The sequence below is a fragment of the Ursus americanus genome, chromosome 4 (assembly GCF_024610735.1).
Source record: "Ursus americanus isolate L20-20 chromosome 4, mUrsAme1.1.p, whole genome shotgun sequence".
Classification (NCBI taxonomy): domain Eukaryota; kingdom Metazoa; phylum Chordata; class Mammalia; order Carnivora; family Ursidae; genus Ursus; species Ursus americanus.
In genome coordinates, this window is record NC_142130.1 from 33769797 (window position 1) to 33794720 (window position 24924).

At 47.3% G+C, this 24924-nt stretch overlaps 1 protein-coding gene across 21 annotated transcripts in view; it reads right to left on the reverse strand.

Annotated features, from left to right (window-relative positions):
- KALRN (kalirin RhoGEF kinase) overlaps positions 1-24924 on the reverse strand; it is a 637031-nt gene that overhangs the window by 344931 nt on the left and 267176 nt on the right. For all 21 annotated transcript variants that reach the window (XM_087861563.1, XM_045812696.2, XM_045812695.2 and 18 more), the window contains exons 7-10: positions 23747-23938; positions 20536-20667; positions 17118-17348; positions 1379-1501 (exon numbers count right to left, since the gene is read on the reverse strand). In XM_087861563.1, the coding sequence (XP_087717689.1) occupies positions 1379-1501; positions 17118-17348; positions 20536-20667; positions 23747-23938 (678 nt within the window). The remainder of the gene's footprint in view (positions 1-1378; positions 1502-17117; positions 17349-20535; positions 20668-23746; positions 23939-24924) is intronic.

Consider the following 24924-nt stretch of genomic DNA (forward strand, 5'->3'; position numbering starts at 1 on the left):
ATCTGGACACTTGGGTTGCTCTCACCTTGTGGCTATTGTGAATAATGCTGCCATGAACATGGGTATACAAGAACCTTTTCATGTTCTAGCTTTTAATTCTTTTGAGTAGATATGTAGAAGTAGGATTGCTGAATCATATGGTAATTCTATGTTTAATTTTTTGAGGAATTGCCATACAGTGACTACATCACTTTACATTTCCACCAACTGTGCACAAAGATTCTATATGAGGCTTTCTTTATTCCATAGGTTGGGTCTAAGCCATCTGTATTCCCAGCTTGAGGTCACCAGTGACTCAATCTTTCTGGCACCTGCCAGGCCTCTCACTTTCCAGCACCCACTTGGAGCTTCCCTAGAGAGGCAGTTTGCTCCCACCACTCTCCTGTCCTCTAGCAGATTCCTTTGGTTCTTGGCAGGGGCTCACCTTTGGCATCTATAGCTCACACACAGTTTTGTCTGGGCCCGGAAGCCTCCCTGTCTGAGGGCTGGCCCTCTGCATGACGCCCAGGGTGACACCCACCCTGAGGACTGCCCACATGATGGGATGGGAGCCAGGCCTGGTTACAGCTGTGGCAAACACTAGCTTTGTCCCTCCTGCCCCATACTGAGCCCCCCGCAGATGGCCCTTCCCTGCTTCATTCTTAGGTCTTAGTTTCCACTGCAACTGACCAGGTCTGGCAATATAACTGGACAAACTAGTATTTCATTTTGAAAATGAAGATGTTCAGGATCCATTAGAGAACTCCCCAAAAGAGAAATATTAGAGAGTTAATATAAAACTGGGGGGATGCAGGCTTAGAACAAAAAACCCTCTTACATCCCTCCACCATGAACTCAAATGGTCAAGGCCTCGGACGGCATCTTTGTATAATTAGATAAAAATGCCCTTTTGGGATCAGGTGTAGAGCCCAGCTAAAAGACTGAGTATTATGCCATATTCTCTGGGCACGCTCCGTCTTGTGGATACATGATATGGTAAACAGGAGTCATCTCCTCCTCCGGGTCCTGGAAGACACACGGCTCTGCAAGCAGAGCTAATCCTGATTTTCAGCTCCCGCTTGCCCCTGGTGATAAGCATAAGCAGTAGCTATGGGCTATTGATGTTTCTAGTGCCAGTTCCTTCTGCATTACCACCTTGTGGACAAGGCATTTACAGATCCTTCTGGCAGGAAGATTTTCTCTGAAGACCATAAACTAATCGTCTATTTATCACTCACCCAGTGATCCAAGAGCAGACAAGGGTCTTCTTGCATCAGGCAGGCCAGAAGCCATGGGGCTATCAACCCAACATGCCTCACCAAATACCAAAGCCACAGCCCTGGCCTCCCTCACCCAGCTCCACACACACACAACCACACAACCACACACAGCGTCTCACCTGAGCCACCTCTTCAAAGTCATCGTGCCTCTTCTGCAGGGCCCGGGCTCGATGCAGTGACTTTCCAACTCCGGTGTGTTTGCTGAGAAAGGCCTCACCGTGGTTTTCAATCCAGTCCAACACCTGGTCAGAGAAGGAGGACAGAAACAATGACTCCCTGGCAGGAGGAAAGCCATGTGACAATATGAGGGACTGCCAGAGTCCTAGAGTTCCCATCCCCATCAGAAAGCAGCAGTCCAGCTGGACATGTTCAGTCCACCGTGGGCCCAGGGATTTCATTACTGTCGTTGGTCATGCAACAGTCCCACCATTAACTAAAGTCAACTCGTCTTTGATCATCAGAATATTCCCTTGTTACTTTCAGTTTTCCCAGCCTTAATTAGTCCATTATTTTAAACAAGTGACACAGACCATCAGGCACAGTTTAAGCCCCTCACCACCTTTACTCCACCCACATAAAATCAGGCACACTGGCAGAAAATTAGGCATCAGGTCAGGGCAGTTCCTTGGCCCTCACGACTTACTCATCCCCCACTTCAACATAAAAATGCTCACAGCAGAGGCAACTAGTCTTGGGGACCCTGCCTCCTTGCGGTCCTGGGACTCCCTTCCTAATCTCGAGAGTAAAGGCGGCACTGGTTAGTCCCCACCTGGCTGCTCCAGAGAGCAATCACTAGGACAGCTGTCCTTCCTGGCTTCCTTCCACCCTCCTCCTCCAATCAGCACCAACCACCCAACCAAATAAATGAAGGTCTTTACATCCTAAGGCCTTTAGTATCTATGATTCTTTCCTGTAAAGAAGTGGAGACCCCACGTTTTTCTAGGCTTAATCTAAAATCCAAATCTAGTGATTTGGCTTAGGACATTTTCCTTGATATTTAGAGAAGCTGGAACAGACGGAGCTGGACCAGTAGAGGAATGAGGGAGGGGATGCTGAGAAGGTGAGAAAATATGCTGTCCTGAGGGGCACTGGGTGGGGGAGTGGAAACCCCTTAGTAGAAGCCTTGAAATGGAGGGAGGACTAAAGCCTTTAACATTCATGCTGATGGCCGAACAAACACGTGTGCCTCCCATAGAGAAGGGAAGCAGTTCACCTCCTGGTCTCTGCAGAGGTGGTGCTCAATAAAGCAGGTGGCCACAATTAAATCAGTTAGCGTGTACAGCCACGCACCTGTGAGAGATCCTGCCAAGACAACTGAGCCCACTCTATTCTGGCTATTCTGGACTTAACCTGAACATTTGGTTAATGATGTAGTAGTCTTCTCAAGTTCTAGAAGGACCTTTTGGAAAAATGACTTAGAAGAACCGGGCCTGTTTAAAACGACGTTTTAGGGGTGCCTGGATGGCTCAATCAGTTAAGTACCTGCCTTCGGCTCAGGTCATGATCTCGGGGTCCTGGGAGTCTGCTTCTCCTCTCCCTCTGCCCCTCCCCCCGCTCTCGCACGTGCATGTTCTCTCAAATAAATAAATAAATAAATTCTTAAAAATAAATAAATAAAAGGATGCTTTAGTCCATTCCTCTGTTTCTTCTATGGATTGCCCTGCGGCAAGCAGACCAAATCATTCCATGGACTACAGGCATGGGAGTTCTGGCTCCAAAGAATCTAGCCTTTGGCTTCACTTCCTTTAGCACTTGAAATAAATTACACCTACAATTGTGCCAAGTATGGAAGCCTTCAAGGTCTTCAGTGACACTATCACAAAGCCCACAAGATTGGTATTAGGTCAGAGAAATGTACATACGAATATAAAAATGAGATTTAGCAAACATCCACTTAACAACACTGGAATGTCAGATAATTGCCCATTAAAAAGGAGAAAAGAAAGGCTTCTTAGAAAATGACTATATAAACATAGGGTGTAGAGATTTAAATATTTTAGATAACAAATTCTGGCAATGTGTGTTTTTAATATTCCAGAGGCATGTCTGTGAAAAGAAACTGCAGTAGTAAATGAACTGGATTTTTACCTTTTGCAAACACTGAAAGGCTGCACTGAAAGGAAGTCTAAATGTTCCCTTCTTAGAAGAAAGAAGAGCTCACATCTCTCTAGAATTATGTATGGGGAAATTTCAACAACAACAACAAAAATCAGGAGAGTGCATTTTTACTTAACTTGACACAACGTGATCCCACAATTTTCTGTTGTAAAGAGGATGATGAACACTAGCATGCAAGGTCAAAGATAAATATTTTTAGTCACAAAGTTTCCCCTGTATTGTGTACCATGGCTAGTGCAGTTTTATAATTTTTATGCATATTTAAACTTATGTTAATCCCATGAAGTGAAACTTATGGATAATTTTGATTATTTTTATATACAAAAGAGCTGTCTTGTGGCTTTTCATGAATGCTTTGGAATTTATTACAGAGTTTCACATTACAATTATTTTTTTTATTTAGTTGTGAGCAGTTAAGTGTGACCTGCTTGTCTGGCAGTGTTTTAATGAGTTTATTTTATTTCATTTCATTTTGTATCTCTAGCTTTAATAAAATCTGTTATGCTAAAACAAATTGGTTTAAGAGGAAAGCTTTCCCTCTACTAGTTCTCAAATGGTTAGCTTTTATACTCCCTGAGGGTAATTTCACAACTTGTAAATTTCTCTTAAAAAGCAATTTGTGTTCTATTTAAGTTCTTTTGCTTTCTTTAAAATGTCAATTCATTGTCTGTTAATGAAACTTAAGTTGACTTAATTAGCTTTACCATAACCTCTTAAAAATCTATTATTCATATTCGATAGGCTTTTATTAGTTTAAATATAATTTCGATTGCTCTGTGATGTTATATTGCCTCCACTTAGTTCAGCTTCTGTCATCAGAGCGGAAGTTGTGGGGAAGCCCCGAGCAACCTCAGTGAGGATATAGCGCCCGCGTGGAAATCAGTTTAACAAAGAAAAAGGCAAATGATTTAGGATGTGAACAAAATTACTTTGATAATTCATGGAGACTGAAAAGTACCTGAGGATAGAGAAACATAATCACTATATGAGGTATTGTTTAAAATGCTGATTTCTGACCATTTTGTTCCAGACAGTTCATTTAGAGCCAGCCTTACTTGACACACACATTTAGACCCCATGCTCTCTTGACCCTGATTCCATGGCCCCCAATCCTGGGAGTACAATCTAGCTTCTCCCCTAGACTGTACAGCAGAGAATGTGCTTTCTGAGCAGACACCAGCAGTGCCTGTTAATTACATTACACCCTGTAAATTAAAGTGCAGCCCTGGAAAACTGGATATCTCATAGTTTCTGGTGCATCCCAGACTTGAGACATCACTGGTTGAAGAATAAATTGCATTTCTAGCCAAATCCCTGGAATCCTACTGAAGTGCATGCACCCATCAAGGTATCCCTCATTAGCTATCCCCATTTAACTTCTCTCATCTACAAAATTTTATTTAAAATAATCAATTATTAATTGTAGTCAAGATAGTACAGGATGATAGTTAATAGTACCTATTAGTGGCTTTGAGTTGGTATTCAAGTGTTTCCAACACAGAAGGTTTTATTTTTTAGTTTTTGCCTGCGGGTTCTTCAGGAAGCAAAGCACAGTTGGGATGTGAATATCACTGGATTCAAACAGATACTTATTAGTCTTATTGTGCCCTAGTGCTGGGCACTGGAACAGCCCAGAATGCAGTATTAAACAAGGGAGGCAGGGCCCTGACTCTGGAAACTCAGTCTATGCCAGGAACAGGCGCTGGACAGGAGATCACACAATTGGTCATTAACTGCAATGGTGAAAGTGCCAATGGTCAGGGAAGGCCTCTCTGAGGAAGTGAGGTGTAGCTGAGCGCTGAGGGAGAGCAGACTTAACCAAGCTAGGAAGGAAAAACATCAGCATGGCCTGAGTAGGGATAAGCACGTAATGAGCCCAGAGAAGGCAAGAACTGGATATGCAGAGCCCTGGTGTGCCCAGTCAGACTCCAGGGCTTGTCCTAAGAGTCACCGAAGGGCTGGACTGCATTTAAAAGTTACTACTTTTGCTTTGTGGAGAATCGGAGGAAGGCAAGAGTAGAGGTGGGGAAACAGGACATTACTGCAGAACTCCTGACAAGAGGTGATGGTGGCTTAGATAAGCCTAAGGGCAGTGGCCATGGAGAGACAGGTGTGAGTAATATTAGGGGAGAGAATGGCCAGGATTTGGTGGTTAAGTGTGGGGGAAACAGAGGGGCAGGTGGAAGGCTGACCCCCTGGGGCATGAATAACTGCGTGGAGGGAGGATCTGGTCACTGGTGCAGAAGCAAATGAGTTATGAGGGACAGAACAGAGATAACAGATTTTTCTTGTGTTCTTTCCATTTTCATTCTCATGCTCTGGTTCTGATAAATGACAGTTATGCCTGTGAACTTGAGTGGGAAGTAGCACCCCATGATCGTTGTCAATCTGATTCTGGCAAGATGTGCCCTTAGTTTCAGAGGAGCAATTTTATACACTCAGGTTTAAAAATAAGTTATCAGTTGTTAAGATAGTTGGATCCTAAAATTAACAAATTAGGGACACCAAATCCATTTGAAAAACACAAACTTAGGCTTAAGTGGAATTAATCTGTGCATTCTTGGAGGGGCATTTCACTGGGATACAGTTTTCGAGGGGCCCCTTAACCTGACATGGAAGTCCTCTGTGGCCACTCCACCCGCTCTCAACCCCACCTCCAGTGAGTCCCTAGCTCACCCCTGAACACCCCCAAAACTGCTTCTTGCTTCCTGAGTTCTGCTTTCACTACTTTTAACTTCACTTGAAATGTCCCTATCCTTCCTTCTCCCTATCTCCGCCTCCTGGCCTCCTTCCTACTCATCCTTTAAGCACCATCTCAAAATCACTAGTTCTGGAAATGCTTCTCTTTAATAACCCACCCAGGCTGGGGTGGTGTCACTCTTCCCTGATTCTGTTCAAACCACAATTACTGCCTCCAGGCCTGTCTCTCCCACTAGACTCTGACCTCTTTGTGATTCCCCGACTCACAGCACAGCGTGGTTTGTTACAACACGTTGAACGGCACTCAACTCCAGCTCATCTCCACCACACGGCTTTGGGGTGAACGTGTTAGCTCCATGCTCCCCTTCCTCACTCCGGCATAGAGCCTCTCTCAGGCTGCACCCAGGGTTCTCCCCTTGTGTGTCTCCACCCTCTCCACTGAGCTCAGAGAGTGTGGGATTTTCACCATTGTATCCTACCCCTCCACCATGCCGAGCCCCCCGCCCCCCGCATCCCTGCCAGCACTGCACATGCAGGAGATATCCAACCAATGCTTATAGCCTTATAGCCGTGAGCTGTCAAGTGCAAATTTGGCTGAGGCACCTGCCCTACCATCTTGAGAGAAGCTGTACCACCTCATTCAGGAGGAGACCAGATCTGTACCGTCTTTGGGAACAAAAACCCAGGACTTCTGGCCCCTACAGCAGGCAGACAGTCTTAAAAACAACTTGTAAAGCTCTTCCTCCTTTCTTGCGTCCCAACTGTTCAATCAGAAATTTGTCCTTTTCCAGAACAGTCTTTTCCAGGAGAGAAGCTCACATCCGGAATCGGATGTGGGAGCCAATCTAACAGTCATTATACATAATTCCCTAATCGCCCCCTTTCTTCCTCATCTAATTGTGTTTATTCCAACGAGCACACAGTCAAGGCAGGGCACTTTTCAGGGTAGGAGACAGTCCTTTTGAGCTGCTAAAGGGGAGAGAAAAAGTCCTTTTGAAGAGAACTGTTGATATTTTTTCTGAACAGTGGCCATGAATGCAACTGAGTTGATGGGAGAAATTCGAGGGCCTAGCTGCTTGCTGTCCCAGGACTCCTGATTTTTTAAACTCTTCTAATGTGATAGAATCTTAGTGTTAGAGGAAATCCACAGGGTCATTCAGCCCAATGCAGGACGCCCCGACACTTAGAGATATCCACCTTCAAAGTTTTAAGTTCTTATCTAAGCTCTACCTACATATAAAAGTATTTTGGGCTCCTAAAGCATCAGTAAAATGTGGCACCATCTTGATTAGCATAACTTATAGACCCCATCCTTGGGATCAAGAGGGACCTGGCTCTGGTCCCAGCTCTGCCCCTAACCAGCTATGACCCAGCTGGGTGTACGCCTTCTCCTCTCTGGACCTCACTGTCTCAAATGAAAACACCGGATCATACCATCTACCTAAGTCTTCTTCCACTCAAATATTTCGTTATTTTTTTATATGGAGGGTACAGCAGCTCCCCTCCTCAGAAGATGAGATTACTGTCTGTGGAGGGTTTGCTCTTTGTTAAGCACTAGGTCAGGGCATTTGACTCATCACCTCATCTGTATTATCTCACCCCACTGCTTAGCTGCAAACCTGAGAATCTTTCTTATTAACCCTTTCTTGTACACTGTTTCCACCACAACCACAACCAGTCCAAGCCACCATCTTTCCTCCCTCGCCCCGCAGCCCTCTAAAGCAGTCTTTCTCCTTAGACTTGTAACACTCCCATCCACTCATTAGCCAGACCTATTTCTTTTTTTAATTTTTTAAAAAAGATTTATTTATTTATTTGAGAGAGAGAGAGCGCGCATGAGAAGGGGGGAGAGGCAGAGGGAGAAGGAGAAGCAGACTCCCCGCTGAGTGCAAAGCCCAAAGCAGGGGTAGATCCCAGGACCCGGAGATCTTGACCTGAGCCGAAGGGAGATGCTTAACGTACTAAGCCACCCAGGTGCCTCAGCCGGACCTACTCCTTTAAACATAAATCAACTTAACAACATTCTCTTTACTAAAAACTCTACCATTGTTTCCTACTACTCTTAGAAAAACCAAATGCTCTTCATAGCTTATAAGGTCTGCTTTGATCCGGACCCTTTTCTTCAAACTTCTTACCCTTTTGTCCTGCTCTTTATTCAGTGGCCACTTTGGCCATTCACCCATTTTCGGGAATGCACCCAGCTCATTCTGGTGTCAAGCACTGCCTAGATCCTATTTCACATGCCTGGAGCCTCTTCCCAAACACATCCCCCAGGCTTATTCATTCAGCTTTCTGCTCATACGTCACTGGCTATCACTACATGACATACTATATATCCACGTGTTTGTGGTGGGGTTTTCTCTCTACCTCCTGAATGTAAGCTCCACGTGGGCAGAGGCTTTGTTTGGTTCACAGCTGGGCTCTCAGAGAGCACTTGCTGAATAAATGAGTGAATGAACTCATCCCATCTGATTTGAGAACTTCCTGTGTGATTAAAGGAAATGGAGACAATTTACGAACGCATGTGGAATCAGAGTCCCTCATCTGGTGGCCCCTGATCGATCATCTTATTCGAGACCAGTTACTAAGCTGGTGTCATAGTTTGATCCACAGGAAAACAGGCAGGAAGTTTTTGTTGTTTTAAGTAAACTGAAGAACTCCTCCCCTCTCAGCAACTCCCCCCAGCCCGCAGCCTCCTTGCTCCTCAGAAAGCCATTATCCTGAGACCAGTGAAAAAGGGCGCACACACAAGCAGCTGCCTACAACACACTTTGTTCTGCTAAGGCCCCCAGTACTCACAGTGTGTGGAGTACCCAAGACAGTTCACCATAGCATGATTTCTTTCTCCCGGCACAGCACCGTGAATGCAGGTTGTGAAGGGGAGGGCTCACACAATGCCAGCGCCACCCGCTCCCACTGCCTGAGCCTGGAGAACACGGAGGCGCCACTTGAAATGCCCAATTACTGGCAAGTCATTTTCTGTCCCTTCTTTGGAACAATCATGATCAAAATAAATGTCTGGTTATGGCAGGAGAATCCATTATTTTTCTGAGAAGTATCAGCTGAAACTCATTAGCAGGTAGCGTCTCTTCTCCTTCCCCTGAGAACTGTAGTCCCTTCACCTGACAGACCAGTGCTGGGTGGAAGCTGGCCAGGAGACCTGAAGCCCCAAAGTTTCAGCTGCCTCACCCTGCAGCCTTCCACTCCCAGTCAGCGCACACCTGTGCCTTCAACAGAGCCAAGGCTGGAGTGATGGGAACTTGGCTTTGTCCTTGACACCTCCCTGAAAGGATCTCCTTGCCCTGGTGCCTGGATGCCTATTTATGGTGTCACCGTACTTCTCATCACCAAGGCTTGGATCTCTTAAGTCAGAGGTTCTGGAACTTGAGAATGCTTAAGAATCACCTGGGGTTCTTTTTAAAACATAGGGAGGAAGTTCAGGACAACCCTCCCACCCCATGGAATGTGCCACTTTGGCATGTGGATTATTTTGAGCTGAAGGCACTTTGAGACCCTGTGGCCTCAAGAGAAACTTTGTATCCTCCCTTAACTACACTGAAGAATCTAAATTGCAGGGCTTTCCTAGAATAAGGGTTATTAGCAAAGATAAATTTTATCTGAGTGACCCATCTGTACGGTAGGGCAAACATCTAATCACCAAACATCTGCTCTTCTTATGGCCCTGTGAAGTGCATTCCTTTCCTCTGGAATCCCAGACCCCTACCCCCTTTTCTCCCTAGTTCAGGATGACATATATACCTTTTGCCCGTCTTTGGAATTTCCATGTCTCTGTGGATTCCCAATACGCACGCCTATTAAATTTGATTTTCTCCTGTTAATCTGTCTCATATCAATTTGATTGTTAGTCCAGCTAGAAGAGGAGACAGCAATTCTTGCCCCCGCAAGAAGGCGACAGGGCATTCTTGCTCCGTGACGATAGGCACCACCTTACCCACAGATTCTGGATCAAACAGTATAGAACAGGGCTGGATAATGTGTGCTTATATCACGTTCCCCACTCTGAGCAGAGATTTTAATGCCAGGGGTTCAAGGACTACACTTTGAAAAACACAGTTCCACATTTGCACTTGACATCTCCCTTGTTTTCTACCTTTGCCTCATTCCCTAGTTCCTGCTCTCTGGCCACGGGAGTACTGTGGCTCTCAGAAGCTTCTTGCTCCAACTTAGCTTTCTACCCACCCCAGATCACCTCAGACCTTCACTCTAGGAGCATGTTTCCTCAGCTCAAATCTTTGATTAGCTCCCCGCGGGTGACACAGTACGAACCTTTTATTCTTTAGCCTGGTATCCAAGGCTTCAGAAATAGCATGTTGAGGTCAAGGACTGGTTGAGAATAGGGGTTATCGGAAAGAAGTGACCCTGGATGGTGGTTGTCTTCTCCATCATTAACATAATAATAAAAAGGTACTGAGGACAGTAAAAGTACTTAAAATTCCCCAGGACCAAGAAAGCCCTGAGGCTTAGTAACTCCTGGGAGGGGACTTCTCTCACTGTCTCTCAGGCCCCACTAGCCTCCTAGCCCTGCCAGAGGGAGGCACCCAGGTCCCGCCTCGGATGGTGCTCACCGTGGAATGACTATTTTTCAACTAGAGAAGAGATTGCATTCAGAAAACCAAAGCACCAAGGGAGAGACCAGGGTGGGGAAGGGTGGAGAGGAAGGCAGAAAGGAGGGCAAAGAGGAATGGGGGGGTTAGAGGTTTGAGGGGAAGAGGATAGAGTGTGAGGGGTACTAGACACCCAAGCAACTCCCAGGCAGGAGGGTCTGAGCATGTCTGAGGCAAGCCTCTAGAGCTCACTCCCCAACCTGGCCAATTCTAGGTGGGGAGTACTTGGAGAAGGCGGGAACAGACCCTTCAGTGCCAGCCTCCTAGGACAGAAAGAGGAATAGAATGCTCCCTGCAAGATCAGCAGCACCAGAGATGCTAATGATGAGGATGTTTCCCTACGTTCACTGCAATCAGAAAGGGAGCAGAACCCTCCCTTACTCCCCTCCCTATCTCCCCCGGTGCAGCTGAGCCTCAACCCTGCTTTCTTTATGGGTGTTCACCTTGCCCAAAGAATCACCGGTCATCTACTTGAATGTATTTTGATGGATTATGACCATCAAATAACTTAATTGTAAACTTGACTATTGCTTAACACTAGCATGGGCAAATGGATATTATTCAAGATGTAAATTACAAAGAAAAACATCAGCAATGCTGAGTTAAGATTATAAAAAATAAATGAGAATGGGTAATGTCTGCTCTAGGGAAATTTGTATCAGAGAGACAAATATAGAAGGCAGTTTTATAATCATGCAACAGATGGGAAAGAGTATTTGGGTATGAGTATCACTTGTCACCTGTGGATCTTACCAGACAAGCACTTTGAGGATGAATCTCAGCTGTGGGCTACACGACCTTGGGCAAGTCTCATACTCTGGGACCAAGTAATCTACCAGGGCCCTTTGAGCAATGACATTCCATCACTAACTTACAAACCCCTCAAGGGCAGGGCCTGGTCTCTCTGCATTCCCATCACCTAGCATGGTGCCCACGGCATAGCAGAAAGGCTAAGAGCAGGACCCAGAAGTCAGGCAGACTTGGATTTGAATCCTTACTCTTCTCCTAGCTGTGTGACCTTAGGCAAGTTTCTTTAACCTTTCTAAGCCTCAATTTTCTCACCAGTAAGATGGAAACCAAACTATCCCCTGCCTCAGAGGGAAGATAAGTAAGAAAAGGCAAGCAAAAAGATTAGATGCTCAATCATATGTACTCAGAAGGATGATGAACCCTGAACTTTAAACCACACAACTTTTACAGGCACATTTAATTCCAGTAACAAAATCTCAGGGTTGGACTCCAACCTCTGTCTGATGTTTGTATCCTCAACGCTACATACCCAGTAAGTAAGCAGTTGGCATTTCAAATTTTGCAGGTGGTTCTCCCTTGTGTGTGTTCCCTGATCTCTCTGGGACTACACCCTGAGCGCTTTCCTTCTTGGACACTTTAATCCTTTCTTATAAGAAGAGTTCATTTCTAGACCCATCATCATTCCGGTCACTTTCTTCTGACTAATCATTCTGTGTGCAATCCAAAGCTTATCTTTTATTATGCAAAGCTGTCAATTGGATCATACACCGTCCACACTGCTTTAGTACGATTAAGGGGGCACAGTCACTGTAGCCAGTAAAAGACTGAATATCCGCAGTTTAAAAAAATTACTCTCAAATCCTTTTTACATATTCTTTGGCAGGCAGGAGCTGACATAGTAAAACCTATAATTCTCCATGTGAGGCTCCAGAAAAACTGATAGAAACAGGTGAGATTCATTTGTAGTACAGGAACTATGGACTTTAATATTAATACAGTCATTCAGAGGGGAAAGTCACTGAGCCTGATAAATTCTGCCATCACTGCCCCTCACTCGCTCACCTGCCTGGACTGATTAGAAGACATTGTTTTTAAGGGAGGGCCTTGGAGCCTCAAACGTCACTGTCCCGCCCACACCACCGAGAGCACTCCTCACCCCTCCTGCCTTACCTCCCCCCTGCCCTGCCAAGAGTGGGCACCCAGTTAGACTCCCTCTTCCCTGTCCCCTGGCTGTCAGCTCTCTGCTTCCTGGCCTTCCCCGGGAACACCATCTCCATCTCCTCTGCCTCAGCTCCAAGAACCACTGCCATCCCACTCCAACCACAGGGAACCTTCCCTGCTCTAACTCCATCAGCCCATCGTTATTATGCTTCTTTGGCCCTGAACCCGGACAGCCGTGTGCCATTCATACATCCTTCGGTGCATATGTCTTCTCTCAAGCGAGGGACCTTACTCCCAGCACAGGGCCTTGCACTCAGGAGGTGTACTAAAACAATTCACCAGTTCATTCTTCCGAAAAACAGAGGGAGAAGAAAAAGAGAGGGAGGCAAAACAAGATGGCTTGCAGAGAGTATTCAAAACAGTGGTTCTGGCTATGGAAAAAATTGAATGGAATGTGCATCTCTCAGAAGGATCAAGACTCTAGCTACTCCTTGTTCTTCTCAGCACAAAGTCAGGTTTATCTGGGCTGGGAAGCTGTCTCTTAGACCCCGGGGAACACACAGGAGTTAGGGGAAATGAGAGGTAGAAGTGGAGATAGGCTGATGTTGTCATGGGGTACTCGTTTCGCTCTTGCTCAGTGCTGTCCCACTCTACACAGGAAAGGCAATAGTATTGAAAATTACTCCGCTAGTGACACTAAAGCAGGTATGCCCCATCCACACCTTTCTGCAGCTGCATGAACCCCACTTACAGTTGGGTCCTCAGAGACTTATTTCCATTGGCTTCAAGCCCAGCAGGGAAAAGAAACCTGAGCACATCTGTTGGGACTCGAGGGAGAGCAACCACAGGGTGATGTGCCAGGTCAATTCTGACTGCAGACGTTCCAGTGGAATCTTTGTCACTGGTGTCTGTCCTTGGTTTTCATCTTTTTGCTTTACTCTCCTTTGGGCCCTTAACGGGCAAAATATTCCTACTTGGGCAAAGACCAAGCCCGGAATTGGCAATGGGGCAAGCTGGCAGGCAGGCAGGCAGGCAGGCAGGCAGGCAGAGGCTGGCTCACTCTCGTGCTCTCTCCCTCCACCAGCAGGAGTCCCTGTCCCTTTGTCTTCTGTCCCTCCCTAACCTTCCCCTTTCTCTTTTTCCTCCCATCCCAAGGATGTCAGTTCCTCTGCTCTTTGTCTTCAAATTTCTCTCCCTTTCCTCCTCTGCTCCCCTTGGCTGTCTCTGTCTCCCTCCTCTCCCTGTTTTGGGCTATGTGCATGTGCCCGTCTGTCTTTCCCTCTCTATGGAAGCATGCATGTGTGCTTCCTGTCTCTCTTCCTGTTCTGCTCTACCTGGCTCCTCTCTTATGTGGCTTTTCTATAGGATACCTGAACTGGGAGCCAGAAGACTCAGCTTCTGGTCCTGGCACTATATTAACAAGCTGTGCGGTCACGGCCACATTATTTCACATCTCTGGACCTCAAGTTCCTCTATCATATTGTAGGTTAGACTAGATGGTCTTTCAGGTCTTTGACAGCTCTGAGATTTTCTCACTGAATAAAACAGAACTTGGCAGACCCCCGAAGCAGTCGCTGTTGTCCAAACAGGAGACTCACGCTGGGGTCCCAACAGCACGAGCACCAGGGGGCGCCCGAGTCCCACTCAGAGGATGTGACTAAGGAGCCTGATAAGGCTGATGGAGGCTTTACTACCTGCTAGACAGCCAGGGTGCGAAGGCTTATACTTGTCTCTCATTCAGTCCACTGAGATAGGTACGATGATCATTCCTCTCTTAGAGGTCACGAAGCAGAAGCACCAGAGGTGAAATGCCCTGCCCAGTCCCATGGCCGAGACTTGAAGAACAGGTTGCACTCAGGTGTCTGACTGCAGAGCCAGTGTTCCCATGCACGATTCTGTATTCTTCCAGACAAGGAGGCTTGCTCACAAGCTCTCCACTGAGGCTGCTGAGTAAACATCTCTGGACCCCCAATGTGCTCAAGAATCTTAGATCCAGGCTATATGGTTCAGTCAATTCTCTCCTCCCTCAAGACACCAACTCTGACTTCTCATGCTTCTGCCTACAACTGTTCCATCAATACTCTGCTGCCCTGCATACGGAATGGCATATTCTGGTCAAACTGTTCTATTTTCGGATGGGTATGTCTTGAGCCATTCTAACGAACCAGGCATCCTGCCAGGACGTAATGCGGTGCAGTTCCAGGCCCACTGCAGAAGACGGAGCTTTCTGAATCGCTGATGAGCACCGCATGTTTTGTGAGCACTGAGGCTGGGTCCCTGCATCCTCTACCGCCAATACCTGGGATCCTCAGGACTTTCACATCACTGCACCTGCAGGCAGACTCCAGCTACTCACGAGCAACTCCTGGGTGGGCCTGGAGAAACAGGAACTGGGGGTCCTCTGACGATAATTTCAGCTCAAGTCAGCAAATCTAAAGAGAACCCCAGCTTCATGTCAGCTGTAGCCAAGAGTTGTAAGGTGCACAGAGAACCAGCAGCCATGGTTTCTACTCTCAAGGAGATATGGAATAGATGAGAGGCAACATGCAAAATAAAGACGATGCACATACGAAGTTTCTGGGAGTCAGGAGACCAAAGCCCAAGTCTTTCACCCTAACTGTTGAGTGCGTTATGTCCAGAAGCCTTCTGAAAGCACCAGCTCAGACACCCTCTGGGTACCTCATAAGGTTCTATTTGCTTTTACTCAGTACCAACAGTGTGATTGGTATGGTAGAGATGAACTGATAGCATCTCAATTCCAGAAATACTCATTTTTATGAGCATGATGTAGAATGGCCCCAGGTATAGGTTTACTAGGCTTTCTTCCTAGCTTTCGTGTGGATGCCATGGTGGCCACACAAAAGTCTGGCTGTTCCCAGACAGTCCAAGTCTGGATGCCACCTTCCTGTTGGGGAGGCCTTTTGCCTGCCCCCTTGCAGCCCCTTGGTCCCCTCTCCAATGCCCACCCTGGTGCAACGGCCGTGGAAACAACAGGAGGGCAAAGAGCACACCAAGGAGACGGCACAACCAGCAGCCTGGTTACCTCCATGAGCCACTCCAAGTTCACTGAAATAGTAACACCCCCATGTGTGCCTCCAGAGGCTGGCACCTCACTCTGTCTCAATCACAGATGGGCTCCGTGCTCTCTTGTGCTCCGGGATGATGTATTTATCTGGACAGTTCCAGATGGCAGGAGTAGGCAATGGATTCATTTGCTTTTCCGTTCCCGGCAGGCACCACAGGGGTTTTGGAGCTGGGGCCAACACATAAATGTCCATCTCTCCTGAGGCTGAGGTGTCGCCTCTGATGACTCAATCACTTGCCCCAGCCTGGGGTAGCAGGGTGGGGGTGCCTGTGACAAGGTTAGGGCAGCCCAAGACTTGGAAACACTCCCGAAGGCCTGTCGATTCCCACGACTGGTTGCAGGGTGAACCCCCTCCCAGAGGGTGTCACAGCCAGTCATAGGATGCCCTGCTCTCCCTCCACCCTCCCTCTGTCTCAGGGCACCTAGCACTGGGGTCCCTCCTAACAGCAGCTGTGAAGAGGACCACACTCCAAAGACCTGTCCAGCTGGCTCTCATGTTCCATGTATATTTCGATACACTTTTCAATTACAACTGGCCAATTCTACTGAGGGTATAGAAGGAGTGTGAAATGTTATTTTATATGTAGAAACTTGAAATTAAGTGCTGGCCACAGAAAAGTCTGATAGCATGAGTGCCCCCACCTTTGCCTCTCACAGCGAAATCAGCAGGGAGGTGATGTTAAGCTCCAACTTCAGTCTCCAGCTCCCAACCAGCTCCCCATCCCCCGGAGTATCCACACTAGAGCAAAGCTCCCAGGGAGACAGACAGAGAAAGTATGAGGGAAAAAGGATGGGCTATTTCATTCAAAAGGGTATTCGTGGCAAGACTGTCCTTTCATGGTCAAAACATAACCACTTCTTTATCATTTATGGTAAAGGGAAAAGCTATGACTGGTATAATATTGCAAAAAGACAGATTAAGTCAGAAATAACCTCTAATCATTAACAGCCCATGTTTTAAATCTCATTTGCCAAGTAAAATCTTGCCGAAGAATCCCCTAAAGGCCCTGTACCCCAACCACACCCCGACTTCAGCAGACCACCTGCCTCCCCGATTGAGAAGTGAGCTCACGGTGTACGGTCCAGCCCTGTCAGCGCTCAAATAAACCCCCAGGCCCTGGAGTCATCTAGAAAGCTCTGGGAGCCCGAGTGAGGGTCAAGCTCTCCCCAAAGAAAACCATGCCATGTCACCGCAAGGAGGCGCTCCGCCTCCGGCCTTGCCTCCTTCCCCACACCAGAGAGTGCGCAGGCCGGTCTGTGAATTCGGCAGGAAGTCCGGATGGTACGTGGCGGGGCGGGGAGAAGGGGCGGCTAGGGCGGAATGGCCCTCTTCCCTCCGTCCGTCAGGGGTTCCCAGGCCTGACCGCCTGGGTCAGGGCCTGCCTGGGATGGGTGCCCCTCGGGGGAAGCGGCCGTTACCTGCTGCACGTCCTGCTGGAAGACGCAGAGCTGCAGCCGCTGGTGGAGCCGCACCTTGCGGTGCTGCCAGATGCTCTCGAGCCGCCGCTGGTGGTGCAGCACCTCGTGCACCACGTCCAGCACCTGGTGCACTGCCTTGGAGTAGTTGGCGGTGGCCGTGAGGGACTCAGCGTTCCCAGGGCTCAGGGGACGCTGCAGCACATCCAGCAGAGCTTTGCCATCCTGGCTGACCTGCAAGAAGGAGAGGTCAGATCGAGGGAACCAGGAAGCGGCAGGGCACAGGGAGGCAGGGAGAGTTGGCAGGGAGAGTTGGCCCCGGGAATCCGGCGTTAGGACGCAGAATCCCATGACACCCACGGCAGGTGCCAGCCAGGGCAGCCCTGGTGCTCCGCCTGCAGCCTGGGGGAGAGCAGAGCATCCCAAATCCTGGGAGAGGGGAGCTGCTGAATCAGTGTCTCTCTCCCCCTTGAATCGGGCAGGGACTCTGCCTTGGTCATCTGTCCCCAGAGCTTAGAACAGTGCCTGCTCCACTGTGCCCGATGCATACTTGGACTGATTCACTGGGTAGGTCAAGCAGCAGAACTTCATTTCAGAAACGAAGCAAAATATAAACGGATACCATAAACCTCTCTCCCACCTTCACTTCCTGTACCTAGCTCTAAACTTCTAGATGTGTGACCGCAGGCAAGTTTCCTAACCTCTTTGGACCTCAGTTTCCTTGTCTGTAAAATAGGGGTAGGAATGGGACAACCTCACAGAGCTGTGCTGAGGACTGAGTGAGTCAACACAGGGAGCGCTCAGAACGGGGCCCAGCAGGGAGGACTGGTTCCTAATTCTATTTTTACCATCAGCATCTTTACCATCATCACTTCTCTCTCCTGTCTTCCTTATTCCTCCTCATTTTCTTTCTTTTATGTTTATCCTTCTTTTGCTCTCCTTCTATACAGCTTCCTTCTTTTCTTCTGAGAGTGGTAACATCCCCGTCTTTCCAGAACATGCAGGGTAAGAGAGGGACCCTTAGACTGTAGACACAATAGCTACACTCTTGTGTTCCCCAACATTCACCCTCAGTGCTGAGACCCATGGGGGTGATGTTCCCTGTCATTCCTTCTTGGAATCTTGGTACAATTACAGGCACCAATATTTCTGGAAAGTGGCATCATCTGATGGACACCTGTGGCTCTCCAGTGCTGGCCGAGGACCCAGTAAAGTATGTATCTTTCCAATTAAAACCAGCAGTGACCAGGGAATCAGGGGATTTCAAGGCCCCAAGTTAATGTGGTTAACGATGAAATCGAGGTTGGTTTGGAGTTGAACAGTCTTTTCCTTCCAGCAAGGTGGGGAAGCGAGTGTGCTCGTACCTCCAGCCTTATGGTGATGAATGAGGAGCTGTTTGCTGGGCTCCGGCCTCCCCTTACTCCACCCTCATGTCCTGATAATAGCTTGCTGAGGGTTTGGCAACACAAAGGCATCAGCTACCCCCTGTTCATGCGGCAACAGAAACCGTGTGGGGCTGGGGGTGGGTGACTTGGAGGAATCCTAGGCAGAGAGTACTGTAGCTGAGATGGGAGAGGAAGCCTGGCTGGAGGAATACAGCCCATCTACATGACTACCTCTCCCCATCCCATCCCACTTTGCCTGCCTCCCACAATGCATTTGCCGGGGAAGCAAAGAGGAAGTACCTCATCAGTGATACAAAGGTAACATTGTCCAGAGATGTGAATAAGACAAATATCCTATGGCCAAACCCAGGAGAGCCCTCCTCAGGGAACTGTGAGCAGATGCTGTCTTTGACACCATGCTATGTCCAGGGCAGGGTAGTTAGAGACGGAAGGCCAAGTCCCCAAATCCAAGTCAACAGAGCTCTAGTCCTCTGCCTCAGTCCACATGTGCAGGAGGCAGGGACAGCCCACTGACCTCTGAAGTGGGCTTGGAGGGAGTGTCCGTGTCCCCCAATGCTAGGGCCTGCGAAAACTTTGGGAGAAATATTGTGTCTCTCTCAGTAATGACCCAAACACCCCACAAGTGTGAAACGTGTAAGTATGATATGAATCTCATTTGTACGCTCTATGTTTATATCTTACAAGGAGTAAATTTAGAGATTCTTGACCCATGGGCATTCTTGACCCATAGTTCTGTTCGAAGAGAAAGCCTTGAGCCATTTGGGCTGAAGCTGATGAGATCAGATTTGGCTCACAAGTCCTCCTCTCTGCCTCTTATAATAACAAAACCTGTTACCATTTTTCTTTAGCACTTATTACTGTCAGGCCCTGGGCCACACGTATTACACGGGCACTATCTTCATAAGCCTTCAAACTCAGGCAAGTGTTATCACCTTCATTTCACTGAAGACAGTGAGGCTTAGAGTACTTAGGTAACTTGCCTGAAGTCACACCGATAAACAGGGGGCTGAGAATCAAACTCGGCTTTGACTGTGGCAAAAACCTTCACTCTCACCGAGAAGCCCTTGGTTCTTGGACTTCAGCATGTGTCAAATTCACCCGGGGTGATATTGACTAAAATGTAGGTTCCAGGCCCTACTTCTCGACATTCTGATGCAGTCTGAGGTGGAGCCCAGGCATGTGCACCGTTAACAAGTCTGAGGCGGGTGGTGCCAGAACCCACTTGGAGAAACACCACTCCAACTCTCCTTGGCCAGATGTGAGTTCACGTTCCCCTCCTCATCCAGCTTCCTTATCCAGCCCATCTCTTTATGTCCCTCAGCCTCTCCCTCAGAATTCATGCCAGTTAGTCAACTCACTTACTTATGTGCGTCCACACAGATGCACCCATATGCCCCCTTCCTTTTCCTTGGAAAGCAATGTCAAGATGATCCACCCCCTTTTTTAACTTGAACCATGCACCTGGCCTTTGATTTTTCAGCGGAAGAGTCTTTTAATCTGTCCTTCAATTCCATGGCAGCTTCTCAGTCCTGCAAACACTTATCTCCACCCCATCATGAGTTCTCCTCTGGACGTTCTAGTGAGAGAATGGGTATTTGTTGATGAGCTGCTTCATAAAAGGGGTGGCAGGGCTGGCATGTACACCCCGCTCGCCAGGCAGAAAGCACACTGAGGAGCACAGCCTTGCTTGCTCGTATTCGTCTTCCAGGGGAGAGAGTCTGGTCTTCATACGTAGGGTGAGGGAGGTGCGTGCGTGTGTGTGCATGCGCGTGCACACACAGGCACATGCGTAACAAGGTGGTGCCTGTGGACGGCTGCATTGTCTCTGCTTCCTGGCTGGAGACCTCATGGTTCATAAATCAAGGATCTTAAAGATGTCTCCAAAGGGAGAAAAATGGCCTTTCTCTTCTTCTTAGTCCAACCCAGGCTATGACACAATGCACAGGCCCGTGCTCTTGCCACCCACCCACATCCACACACACCCACGAGCCCTGCGTGTCCTGCGTGGTCCTCACCTCTGTGTAGGCCTGGGTCACCTGCTCATACAAGGACTGGTGGTGGTGGATGGCCAGCTCCAGGTCCTGCATCTCGGAGGGCAGGCCCCCCTCACTGCACATCTTGCACCAGGCGTCCACTCCTGACAGGAACTGGAAGGAGATAGCAGCTGGGTCAGTGCGGGAGCCCTGGGGGTGGCCAAAGGGCAGATTTTGTAGAGCTGGTCAGGTACCTTGGAAAGAAGCATCAGGACCTCTGGGAGCCTCAGAGACCACTCCAGACAGTGGAGTCTTTCTCTTTAATTCAACAAACACCAACCCCACCAAAGAAGTCAGACGCAGCACCTTTGTAGGAAGTGTGGTTTCCACAAACAAAGATGACTGTTGTGAAACTGCTGGGGTGGGAGCCACCTATGCGTTCAACAGGCTATATGCACACACTGGCTACAATGTGTGGGAAGAGCTTACTACCTTACCTGTACCCCTTAGAACTTCTTGTCCGAGGCTGCATACAACGTAACGGGATGTTTCCACACATGCATAATGGGTTGTGAGGAGGAACAGAGTACAGCTCATACAAGGCCATCAGGTACCCCAGGGAACCTGCAGAGGCCATTCCCACAGGGGATGGAGATTAATGTTCCAGGAGATCCCCACTGTTGGGTCAGTATCCTTAGGGGTGGGGGAGGGGAGGGGCAGCTTAGGGGGACAGACTGCACCATGCCTATGGCGGCACTGGCTCCTGGGATGTGATATATAGATATAGATTTCGACAGACATCAAATTATTTAAAAATTAAAATTAACAGCTGTGGAAGACTATGGGTCTCCATGCACAAAAGGTGAGCTAACTGAAATCACTCAGATTTATTGGGTGGAAAAACACACCTCTAAAATGCAAATAATTCTTCACCCAACAGTCTGGAATGGTTCTGTCTGTGATTCCTCTCGCCTGGGTGCACAGCTCCATTTAAATTAATTGCCTAAATACCTTTTTATCTCATTGCCTAGAACAGCCCATATGAGGACAATAAAGAGCTGCCTAAATAAACGCATAACAGCCTTGAAAAAATAGCCTTGAGTCTGTTGTTTGGTGTGTGTTTGTTTTTTCTCCCCCAGCTAAAAAGAAGCATGGTTGATGAGTTTCCCTGAAGGACTGGTAATACCTGAGGAAATTGCATTAAAAAATAGATACAAATAAAATTTGCTTCTGATCCAAAGCAGTCCAAGTCAGGAAACATCAGCTAGAAGTTGACTCCACCAGTTACTCTTGGCTCTGGCATTGCACTTTCTGCAACCTCCTGAGTTCAGTCCTGGTGTCCATCAGCTCGCAGCCCCTGGCCTGGTGGCTGCCATGTTGATTTTTCATTCTGTAGGTTTTTATCCCATTAGACCATCCCTTAACCATTCTGGAAGCATGCTGGGTGCCATCCAGCACCAGATTGCATACACTTGCTAACATCTCAGAAGCTTCTTTGCTCCGCCAATAACCATTTTACAGAGGAACCTGAAAGCAACTTGACATTCATCTATCAACCATGGGGGAAGCGCCTCTCCAAGGACCTTGGGATTTCTTTGTGATACTCTAACAAGGGTCCTGTAGCATCAGTTCAAGGACAGAAAGGCAGAGACACAGAAAGGGAAGTACTGGGTCTCCCTTGCCAATCTGGATCAACTTTGAACAAAATGTGCAAGTGGTAGGGTTGAAGAGAGAATGGGAGATTTGACATGAATATTCTCCTGAGCCTAGGCATGAACTAGTGACTTCTGTGCTAAATGGAATAACAGTTTTTGAATATCAGAAGAATATTCCCTCAATTTGGTGTGCTATTGTTCACAATGTAACAGCTACAGACAGGACACGTTTTTAAGGTTAGTTTGCATTTCAAAATATGTTTTTCCTTATTTTCTTAAGACTCCAGAAAATCGATAAAACAATAAATCAAGCCCTAGTTTGTGACATTTGATGACTCCCGAGGTATAAAACTCTACATTGGTCTATTTCAAGCTATCAAGTGCCATCACAGAATGTGGAGTTGGAAAGAGGCGATCAGGAGGTATACACACAACTTATAGTGTTTTTACCACAGAGACAAATAGACATAATTTCAAGAACGTAAGTAATGATAAAATGTAGTAAATTAACTAGGAGTGATGAGTTTTTAGTCTCTATTACCTTTGTTTTTAATATATTTACTTTTTTTTTTTACTTAAAGAAAATTATATTTATTTTTTTAAGTATTTATAATGATTTTTTATTTTATTATGTTAGTCACCATACAGTACATCCCCGGTTTCCGATGTAAGGCTCGATGATTCATTAGTTGTGTATAACACCCAGTGCACCATGCAATACGTGCCCTCCTTACTACCCATCACCGGCCTATCCCATTCCCCCACCCCCTCCCCTCTGAGGCCCTCAGTTTGTTTCTCATAGTCCATAGTCTCTCATGTTTCATTCCCCCTTCTGATTACCCCCTCTTTCTTTATCCCTTTCTTCCCCTACTGATCATCCTAGTTCTTATGTTCCATAGATGAGAGAAATCATATGATAGTTGTCTTTCTCTGCTTGACTTATATTTACTGTAAATTTATAAAATTTAGTTTTAAGTAATGGCTATGTTTAGTAATCAGCTCACAAATTTCCTGAACATTTGACATCTGGCTCTCCACAGGCTGCTTAGAGCCAGCTCCAACACACCACTGGTTCCTAGGCAGGTGACTTAATCTCTCTGAGCGGCAGTGCTCCTCTCTGTAAAATGGGTGAGTAATGTTACTGACCAATGCCAGTATGTACATAGCAACAAATAGTTACTATTTCTACCTGTTGTGTAACTATTACATTATTACTATCCATAGCAAATGCTTCATGGAAGATTGATTTCCCCCTGCTCTCAGCACTCGATGATCAGTATTTAGTTTCACGCCTTCTTTCTATGCTCTGAGAATGTAGTCAACACACATGCACATGCACATACAACCAGAAACTACCAAACAGAGTGTAAACAGCTCCAGGTTCCTTCTTGTTTGGATGTTAAGCAAAGCCACCCAGAGTGAACAATGTGTCCTTGCATACACAGGAGCCAGGAAAGCAGTAGAACATGGGTTACCACTGCAATGCCTCAGCAGGGTCTTGAGTGTTTCGGGGATAGAGGAGGGGCTCTCTACACAGACAGCGTATGTATTCCCACCCTTCCGAGCAACAGCCACCACAGCAGCTCCCTTGGCCTCACCTGCTCGGCCTTCTGGTGGAACACCGCAGACATGGCGAGGATGGTGCTGCGCTCATCCAGCGCGGCCGCGAAGCTCTTCCACTCCTGGTCCAGCTGGGTGGAAATCTGCTTGATTTGCTGCGAGGCATAATGACCGGCCTCAGAGAGGCGGGAAGCCACGGACATGATGCGGTTGATGTTGACATAGGCATTCTGGGAAACAGAGGAGAAGGAGCGCTCAGTGGGGCAAGCTGGAACAACACCCACCGAGCGCATCTGGGGGTGGGTGAGTATTTGGGGAAGGAGGCTACTCAGAGTCTGAGAGAGGCTGGTACAGGCCACACTAGTATACCCGTTTTTGGCCCAAGGGAAGTCTGTCTGCAACATGAAATTTCACCTGATAGGCGGTACAGTAACTGAGCTCTTTCCTTCTGGGGACCAACCTAATTTTTGTGTCAACTATTAATGCACATGAATGTGGTCGCTTTACACGGACGGCCTTAGTAACCCCCACACTCATCTTACGAGGTCACATCACAGGAGCATGGTGCTTCCAAGAATCACTCTCTGGGAATAGAGGCTCAAACTAGGGCAAAAGGCACCTCCCTTGCTCAAGAGAGAGTTAGCCCCAGGGCGTTACTGCTGCCAACAACGGGCAGGACGACTACACATCTTCCTATCACCAACAGAAGAATTTGCTGAAGCCTTACTCCTCTCCCTACCAAAAAACTGGGACACTAGCCATCAGTCAGGATTTAAATAAAGACAGCATTTGAAGCAACAACATTCTTCCAGCTAAAAATCTACATCTGAAACCAATGATGTACTATATGTTGGCTAATTGAATTTAAATTAAAAAAACAAACAAAAAAAACAAAAAACAGTGGAATCCTTTTTTTTTTTTTTTAAATCACTACCAGACTTAGGGATATTTCCCTACCTAATCCCAAAAAGGTATCTGTGGATTATCCGTAGGGCTCTGCTGGCCCTGCTGACTTCTCTCATCATGTGTTTTGTTTACAATCATTCCCATCTTTGATTGTCAATTAAAAATTCATGACCATGTGTGTTGTTTCCTACCAGGCCAACAGAAAACCCTCCAGGAAGGAACAAGGCAAAAGAAAACCCCCACAAACATAAGACAGTAGCGAGCATGATTATTTTTAGCTGCTACCTCCTATTAATTGTCTGAGGTGTCA